Raw genomic sequence first — 10,398 nt, 5'->3', positions numbered from 1 at the left:
AAAAAAAAAAACACATCATAGTAAAACTAATACCTTCTCAGCTTCGCATCGAAGCTAAAATGTATTTAACTTATTATTATTGTAGAGTTTTATAAACTTAATAATTTTTCTTTTTACAAAAATTTTAATTTTTCAATAGTTTCTGAGAAAATAAGAGTCTTACTAGATTTCAATCACTGTATAGAAGGTAAAAGAAGTTAAATTACATTAGTAGTATTTACATTATTATTTTATGGACTTACTATGTTTAAATCCAATTCGTTTGTAACTTTCTGTTTTTTTGAAACGTTAAAAATTGAAAATAATTCCTGCCTTTTTTCAGTCATATTTTTAAAAGCATGAAAATAACAAATTTACACAAAGAAATAAATTACTTATTATTAGTACTAAATTATAAAACAAGAAACAGATGAAAGATAACATTTATCAAAGAAATTTCCAAAGAGTATTACTCTATCAAATTTTGTAATTAACTAGATTTTAATCAGTGCACATACTTGGTAGTTTGTTATCATTTGTTGGACCAGAGTTAAAAAAAATTTACCTACAACCACGTTCGGAGTAACTGCTATTCCATTTATTATTACGTCTAGAATGTAATATTCTTTTTCAAATAACATTTTCTATGAATATAAAAATGAAAATACAGCCATAATAATAACTGTATTACTCAATAGTAATCAAAAATTAATAATAATTTCAATGTATATAAGGCCTAGCACGTTTTTGATAATTTGTAAAAATAATTGAATTTTAAATTTGGGGGGGCCAGCCCTGGGCCACATTAATTCTAAGGGGGGCCAGGCCCACCCAGGCCCACCCATAGCTACGTGCCTGTATAAAATATTCATTAAAGTCAGTGTATTGACCTTATAAGATATTTTAAAATAAAATAAAATACAAAACCAAGGATTTTAACACAAAAATAGCATATTTTTGAATACGGTAGCCATTTGCGCATAGAAGATAGGTCGTCGGGACAATTTTTTTTTTAATTTTATAGTACATGACATAAGCTTTCATTTGACATATGTTTAAAGGACGCAGTATTTCCGGAACATTTTCAAAAGTTAAGTTAAAAAAATTAGTTTGTGTAAAAAAGTTGCTATTTTAAATCCCTCCTGTGAGCAGAATAACTGTTAAAAGATCACAAATCGTATCTAGTCGAAGACATTACCCTTAAAAATTGAAAAAATTACCCNAGAATAACTGTTAAAAGATCACAAATCGTATCTAGTCGAAGACATTACCCTTAAAAATTGAAAAAATTACCCTCGTTCCCCGTAAACGGGGGAGACCTCCAAAAAAATTACAAATTTAAAAATCGCTAATTTTTCTGGACTTGTCTTAGTGGTAAAAATAGACGATTTTTGTAAAATAATTCTTTTTTATATTTTTAACTTAATAATGCCATAACTTTTTCAAAAATTAATATATCAATATAATTTTTTTTTATATAGATGCTTGATGTAGTTACCTATCATTTGGTATATATTTTTTTATAAATCTGACCCTTTATCTGCCCACAGGGGGTATTTAAAATGACAACTTTTTCACAAAACATTTACTTTTACACTTAACTTTTGAAAGTGTTCCGGAAATCTGTCACTTTTATATATATATTAAATTAAAGATAACGTAATGTAATTTATTATGAAAAAAAAAAATTTCGGACTTTATTTTGATTTCACGGTGAAAATGCTACCAAATGCTATTTTTGTGTGAAAATTCTCTAATTTATTTTTTTCATTTTAATAATGCTATAACTTATTAAAAGTGTCAGGATCAACACAATTTTTTTATGAGAAGTAATATTTTTTAATAATCCCTTTTTCATTCGACATACTTTATCTTAATCAGGATATTAATAAGGAAATAGGAGATCATGTGACTTTTGGAATAATCCATCGATTTTTAAAATTAAACACTATCTAAAGATTTATATGGAAGCGTTTTATTTTATAGTGATTTTAATCACTGTCAGATATCATTATACTTGATCCAACTATGCCACGTCATCACTGTGCCGCGATCCCCCTGTGCTTGGGTTTTTTTTTAATAAACCGAAATTAGTTGATTCTATGAGAAAAATTATGTTATGCTCTCATATTATTAATAATTTTACTTAAGTGATATAAACTTTAATATAATACGTAAATAAAAACGTTTCAACCGCACTAATTTCAATTTATTTAAATCTATTTTAAAAATTTAATTCGTTTAAAACTATCTTACAATAATAAAATATAACAATTAAAAAATGTTTAATCACATATTGCTATAATATTAAAATTTAAATATAAAATTGATTTAAAAACTTGTTTTTTACTTTAACATATTTAATTTAAGTAAATAAGGATTAAAATAGTCTGTAAATTTTATACATTTTTTATATAAACATTTTCATACTATAATTATTATATTTATAACTTTTTTAATATTTTAAGTAATTTTGTTTGAAACTGAAGATATTAAGAGATGATTTATCAAATTAAGATATTATTGTTTGCATGTTACATTTTATCGGCTTTTTGCGCTCTCATTAATTCTAAAGATAAACCATTGAAAATTGAAGATTTTCAAAAAGATCAAGTTGTAAGACCAAGTAATCAAGGAGACCTACCAAATGAACATAATGAAATACAAAATAATAATGAAAATATTCTAAATGAATGCAATGAATGTAATGAATGCAATGAATGTAATGAATGCAATGAATGTAATGAATGTAATGAATGTAATGAAAACAATGAAATGCAGGTAATTTATCAATTACGATTTCAACTATTTTTTATTTTGTAATTTTTATTAAACTAACTAGACAGAAAAAAACCCAGCACAGGTGGGTCGCGGCACAGTGGTGACGTGTCATAGTTGGATCAAGTATAATGATATCTGACAGTGATTAAAATCAATATAAAAAAAAAATGCTTCGTTGCAAATCTTTAGATAATGTTTAATTTTAAAAAATTGATGAATTATTCCAAAAGTTACAAGATATGCTATTTTCTTATTAATATCCTGATTAAGATAAAGTATGTCGAATGAAAGGTGTATATAAATACTACTTTTAATAAAAAAATTGTATTGATCCATACATTTTTCAATACCATTTTCACCGTGAAGGCAAAATAAAGTTCGAAATTGTTTTTTCCATAATAAAGTACATTACATTAGCTTTAATTTAAGATATATATAAATGTGTCAGACTTTCCAGAACACTTTCAAAAACTAAGTTGAAAAAGTAATTTCCCACCTGTAGGCTGGTAAAGGGTCAGATTTATAAAAAAAAAAGTATACCAAATGATAGGTAATTACATCAAGCATCTATATAAAAAAATTATATTGATTTGTTCATTTTTGAAAAAGTTATGGCAGTTTTAATTTAAAACATTGAATAAATTTCGAAAATTAACGATTTTTAAATTTGTAATTTTTTTGGAGATTTTCCTCATTTACAGGGAACGAGGGATATTTTTTCAATCTTTGAGGAAAATGTCTTCGACTAGATACGATTTATGATCTTTTGACGTACCGTTGAAAGAAACCGGTTCGTTGAGAGCTGAGAAAAAGTGGTAACAGACAAAAAAAAACACATCATAGTAAAAGCAATACCATCTCAGCTTTGCATCGAAGCTAAAAATAAAATTATAAATTATTATTTATTCATTTTACTTTTTGTTATATAAAAACATAATTTTTTTAAAAATTAGAATAAGTTAAATTAATATTTTTATAATATTAAATCCAATATTCTACCCTTGAATCAATGATTCATAAATATTCGTTTGATTCACAATGTGGTGTTGATACATTTTTTATGAATTCATTAAAATGAGAATTTTTTTATGATTTTGGATTATAGTTATTTAATTATATACAATGTGATTTTAAAATATCAAACAAATTTCAACTCAATGAAAGTATAGAAATATGAGACTTTTGTTCTTTGATAGACAAGTGTGACAAACAAGTTTTTAAATATTTAGTAATGTCGATATTAATTCCCCAAATACATTAAATATAAAGTTTTGATTGGTATTATCTTTAAAAATCTATTAATATTTACAGTTAATATATTATTTTATTTAATAATACAGGATAACTTATGTTAAAAATCGTCAGTGCATAATTTTCATGAGTTTTAGAATACAATACGAAAATAGGATATAGAGCGAGATTGGACAAATTTATAAACAATTTATAGTTTTACTTTATCTTTTTTTATATTTAAAATGTTTGCATAATATTGTTTGAACTATTAAAACCATCCACAAGTGCCATTATTAGTGAGGAATGTATAAACAAGGTGTTTTTATGTTCATATAAAAACTAACGCTGCTAATGCTTTTGAAAATTGTCGCGCAAATATTGATAGATTCAAATTGTTTATCTTCAACAGTTGACTAAAAATTTTCCAAAAATAATTGTTTAATGGGTGAAATTATGGCCATATCAATAATAAAGATATTAAATGTGTATGGATTTAAGGAAGATAAAGAATATTTTTCAAGCTGTTGACAACCTGAAGAATCTTTTGTGTTAAGAGCTTTAGATCAACAATTTCGAATAACTTAACAATTAGTTCCCATGAATTGAAATCTCCATTAAAAAATAAGTCATTTATACAGATTGAAACCAAAATTAAAATTGTTCAAATTGCTAAAAAACTCCCTAATTGGACTTAAAAACATTACAACGCGTAACGTTGTAACGTGTAACGGATATAATTTGTTGAAAAAANTACAACCATGATATTGATATTAACTACTATCATAACATGAAACTAAAAAGTGAAAAATAAATATAGTTTAAAAAAACTAAAAAACACGCTTTTAAAGCACATCGAACTAAAAAGTTAAAAATAATTTTTAAAATTAACTTAAAATAATAATGAACGAAAAATACTAGTATTATTGTGAAAAAAAGCGTCAGGCGGTCAATATACAAAAAATATGGCATAAAGCATCCACGCTTTTTTTCACAATAATACTAGTACTTTTCCTACATTATTGTTTTAAGNTCGGCTGTAGGAATATATAAATGAATATTAACATATACGTATATACGTATAAATATTAATATATATATTAATATTAGCGGTGGCGGTAGGAATATATAATCTTCGCATAATATCGCGGCACTTTTGCTGGCGTCGAAGACGCGATGTCCGGCGTGATGCTCGGGCGTCAATAGGTTAGCAGCGTAGATGACGACGGTGCGCGAGTGCGGATAAGTTTGTTGACGATGTTATTTTGACAATGGGAAGTAGACTACGGTATAGCGGCGGGACGACGTCGGCCGTGCGGCACTTGCTGGACTTTGCACCGCGTCGTTTTACAACTGTGTCAATTACAATAAAAATTTGTTATATATATATATATATATTTGATGATGAGCGCGCGTTTACGGGTTGGAAAATATTGTTCTCTACGAGAGGTGAGCGGGGTGGGGCGAATGCGTTACAACAGTATAGTCTCAAGGTCATACACGACGGGATACGCGACATAATAACACGTGCCGCGTGGAGTTACAAACTTACAAACGACAAACAAACAACATGCACGTGAAACTAATATAAGCGTGTTAAAAAAGGAGTATTTAAGACGTTGAGAAAATGAAATTTTGAACTGTGGTGTAAAGAAGTACTATGAAAAAATTAATAAGTGGACTTATGATGGCTTTTATGAAGCTAAAATGAACAAATAACCTGTTACAACAAGGATGATTCAGCGATGGGCGTCAAAGGCCGCAGTGAAATTTCAAAATATAAATGGTTTTCGTTTTACGGCCTTTCTATTATGAGTGAAAAAATTCAAACGTAATAATAATATCCGTCAAAGAAAGGTAACACGTTATATTAAATCGAAAAAAGCTTTAGATATTTCCATAATTTTTAACACGCAGATGTTTTTAAAAAAAGAATATCTTAATATCAAACCACCGGTTGTAAATATCGAAGCGATATATATAGGACATAGTCACATAAAGGCGAAAAAGTTACCGAGGTATTTTTAGACGATTTTTATAGAGTAACACACAACTATACTGCACAATATGCAATTACTGCTGCGGGTACAATTCTCCCCAAAATATTTTTCTGTATGCAAGAAATTAACGGAGAATTTGGTCCACGTATAAACGAAACTATGAATTCTTTAACAACTTCATACGGTAACATTTATGTAACAACGCCCAAGTCGAGGAAAATGAACAAAATCTCATTTTAATGAGCTTGTAAAAATATTTTAGCACTATATTGTGAATCAACGAGTTTTTATTGATCATTGATTCATGGGGAGGAAAAACAGATCCTGGACATTTCAAAAATAATTTTACTAATTCAAATGGTGAATGTAATGCAACTGTAGAAATAATCCCACCTCATTGTACTCCATATTGTCAGCCATGCGATGTTTATTTTTTTCGCGATAGTAAAAAATGTTATAAAAAAAATACAAAATTCTGTTAACGTTTTACAAATTGATTAACAACTTTCGTACAGAGAAGATGCAGTAAAAATACATTTGTTAATTCACCATCAACCTTCTGTGGATATTTTTAAAAACATGCTAATATACGCTTAGTATTCCGTCAAATTAGTGAGAAATCGATAAATGAATCAAATTTGTTTCCCATCAGACGTATGTAAGTTTAAATGTACATATGAAATAAAAGCTTTTATACATTGTTTAAAATGTAAAAAGTATTTATGTTTTTCTATTTTTATGATAAATATTATCCTTCTGAATGTGAAATGTAATGTATTTAATTATTATTTTTATGAGTTATTTTAATAGTTTTTTTTTATAAAAACAATTTTTTTTGTGCATTTCAAGTGCTCCCAGAGAAATTTGTTCGAAAAAACTCTGACCATCAGATCTATGAAAGTTTAAATGTATATGTGAATAAATAGCATTTATACGTTGTATAAAAAGTAAAAAGTATTTATGATTTTGCTGATTTAATGATAAATATCAACCTTCCTAATATGAAATGTAATGTATTTAATTCCTCAATATCATCTCTTTATAAATATACTCTTACCCAGTTAATATTAAAATAAGTTATATTTATATGTATAAAATATTATTTTATTTTAATCACATTTTTACCACTGAATTATAATTTGTACCAACAAATGTGTTTTGAATGCACATAAAAGTATATAGATAAATAAAATGTAAAAAAAAAAAATAAACAAATTTACATGAATTAATAATTCAAAGAGAAAACAGTGAAAAAAATGAAAAAAATTTCACTAGTCAATGGGATTTGATTTCGAAGCAGTATGCGTCATACAATCTCATATGCTCGATTCGACCATAACACGCTGTGGTCTGAGGAATTATTCTTCAGACCACATATCATAATTATTATTAATGAACTACTTTTATAAATAAATAATAAGAAGCACAACATTTGACTCCATTTATGTAAACAAATTAAATAAAATTAACAAATTATTATGTTTTTTAGTTCAACAATAATTTAAGTGTTTTGGAAATAATAAGCATGCAGATGAATACATTGTTATCAAAAGAAGATACAAATCAAGATTGTATGGTTACTATTAAGAAACTTCATGAATTAAAACGCGTTATGTTTAACGAAGGTACCAATGTGGGTATTTCAGATAAAAAAAACACAGACAATGGTAATTATAATAGAATTTTAGTTAATTATTGTATTGGTAATGAATCAAGAGAATTATTGGATGAATGGAATGATTAGAAAAGATAAGATTAGGAACGAACATATAAAAGGAAGTACAGGTGTAGCATCAATAGTAGATAAGATGAGAGAAAATAGACTTAGATGGTTTGGTCATGTTATGAGGAGAGAAGAATCAAAATCTGTTAGAACAGTTATAGAAATGAATGTTGAAGGAAGTAGAAGTAAAGGAAGATTAAAAAAGAGATGGAAGGATGTAATAGAATGCGATATGAGGACGGCTGAGCGTAGATGACGTGGGTGATCGTGTCAAGTGGAAGTTTAGGATAAGAGTTGCCTACCCCAAGTAGTTGGAATTAAGGTGAGTAAAAAAAATAAAATAGTTTTAATTATAGCTGATCAGCTGTTACACAAGTACACACTACATACGCACATAACCAAATTTTATATAGTATAGTACAAAATTGGATTGCGATATAATCTGCAAAAGATTTTTGTTGTTAAAACAGTTACTTTTGTTAGTAAAAATACACATACAAATTTGATATAGACGTTATTTTTAGTTGTGGTAAAATCGTTACGGCAAATTTAAGATTTAAAAAGCTCAAGTAGTTTTTTTGTCATTGTTTTTTCTTTTGCACTAATTGCGGAGAACAATTTTTGTAAAGCTACTAATTAGCTCAATAACTTGTTTTGTTTTTTCTGTGATATTCAAATTTGTGTTACCAAAAATTGTCTTTATCTAAATTAATTTGTTATTATTGTGGTCCATGTTTTAGTTTTAGGTAGCATCTCTGGCCAGCAGCTCTACGAATTGTGAATACCATTGAAATTTATTTATGATTCATTTATTGAAGTTCTAGAGTTTATTTTGTAGTCAATTTGTTGTTTTTTTTTATATATATATATATAGAAAATATACAATCTGTACCTAAATTAGTACAATAAGCATATGGTATGATTTAAAAAATAATAATTTACAATTGACATATATACATGATTGGAGAAACCATCCAGTGATGAAACTCCAGAATTTGTTGTTATTTGTTAAATACTTTTTTAGAGTTTATAATTTTTATTACTGTTGGACCAGAAGAGTTAAATATTATCTAGTCATTTTATTTATTGAAATTATTGTAAAAAGGTTTGAATTATTTATTTAGTTTAAGGGTACACACTTACACATTATTCATCACATAGATCACTGGTTGTTGTGCAGGCCAACCCTCCCACCACCAGTGATTTTATTTACATACATCACACTACGCAGCCTGATTGGCATTAGTGCAATTATTCGGTTCGGATACGCACTAAATTATTTAATGCCCCTGGTCCCGACAAAAAGAAATTGATAAATATAATAGAATTTTCGTTTATAATTGATTAGTTAATGAATTAAGATATCAACTATAAGGCAATACATAGACCATTTATTGTTAACATTGAATTATTGTAATAATATCTTATTGTTGTTTCCAAAATTAGCATCCAGATAATCAATATTTTTGTACTTAAATAAACACATTACTAAATTGATAGTTGCAATTCTATTGTTATCAGAATAACTTACCCGTTTATAAGGCATATTGATAAGAAATTTAATTATAACGTTATTATTTGTCGACTAAATAAAATAAATAGTTGTTACAAAATAATTTTGTCATATAAGAATCTGGTATTATTGAATCTATCTGTAATGTTTCAACACTATCTGAAATATTATTGTTACGAGAATAAAAAATCTAAAATAATATATGTATATATGTTTAGTCTTCATCAAAATTTTTATTGATTTTATAAATTTCAATGGTAGTAAGATATTTTGACAATTTAATCACTAAGTTAATAGAATTTTTTTTTATAATTGAACATATTTTAGCGATTGCAGAAATTCAGCCTAATTTAAATTTTAGAGTATAATTAATTATTATCAAAAAGATAAATAGAAAAATACATATTAAAAAAAAAAATTATGTTTTATAAAAAAAAAAGTACTAGATTAAAAAAAAAAAAGCTCAATAACAAATGTTTACACCAAAATTAATCAGACATACGTTTACTTAATAGAAATTAGTAACATATTTTAATATAAAATAATAATTGTAAATTTCATCGATCATTGACAATATCATATTAATTTTTTAAGTATATAATTATACTAATACATATTTAATTTATTCTCGTTTAGAAAATATAAAATTGAATATAGAAAATTTAATGGATTTATTTAACAGTACCATTATATTTAAAATTAATTATTTAACTGATATTTTGGAAAGTTTTAAAAATATTGATGGATATATTCCTGTCGATAAAGTACATCAAGCATTTACAATGAGCAAATTAAATAAAAATATAGTAGACATAATTCTAAAGAGATTGACAAAACAAAATGGCTGTGTTAAATATGATGGTAATTTTTTAAATTATGAATAATACTGAGTATATAAATCAATATTCTCCGCTAAATATATCCCCAACTTCAGGCCATCGTACTTCTGAAACTTTCAGAACATCGATGTTTATCCTTTTTATTTCTATTTTTAGATTATTGATTATAGCACATCATAGTAGAATTCGAGGATATCATGTGCATTGATGTTACTAGGGAATTATGATGCGATGGTTTCCTTATGGCCTTCCGCATCGTAGTGTAACCTCCAATTATATGTATACCATATCTGCTAGTTATAATTTAATGTGTAGTTCTTCAACTTTTAAAAA

At 26.4% G+C, this 10,398-nt stretch overlaps 1 protein-coding gene across 1 annotated transcript; it reads left to right on the top strand.

The window, feature by feature from the left end:
* Window positions 1–2,420: 2,420 nt before the first annotated feature.
* On the top strand, window positions 2,421–10,087 carry LOC126909403 (GATA zinc finger domain-containing protein 8-like; the record flags this gene model as incomplete). The annotated part of the gene is given in 3 exon segments (XM_050691822.1): window positions 2,421–2,760; window positions 7,480–7,657; window positions 9,863–10,087. Coding segments are annotated over 3 exon segments (685 nt in total), but the record flags the coding sequence as incomplete, so codon positions are not given.
* Between the last annotated feature and the right edge of the window lie 311 nt (window positions 10,088–10,398).

Source organism: Daktulosphaira vitifoliae, unplaced genomic scaffold, assembly GCF_025091365.1.
Source record: "Daktulosphaira vitifoliae isolate Bord-2020 unplaced genomic scaffold, ASM2509136v1 Scaffold_346, whole genome shotgun sequence".
Classification (NCBI taxonomy): domain Eukaryota; kingdom Metazoa; phylum Arthropoda; class Insecta; order Hemiptera; family Phylloxeridae; genus Daktulosphaira; species Daktulosphaira vitifoliae.
The sequence above is the reverse complement of the archived record's forward strand: the minus strand, read 5'-3'. Positions and strand labels throughout refer to the sequence as shown.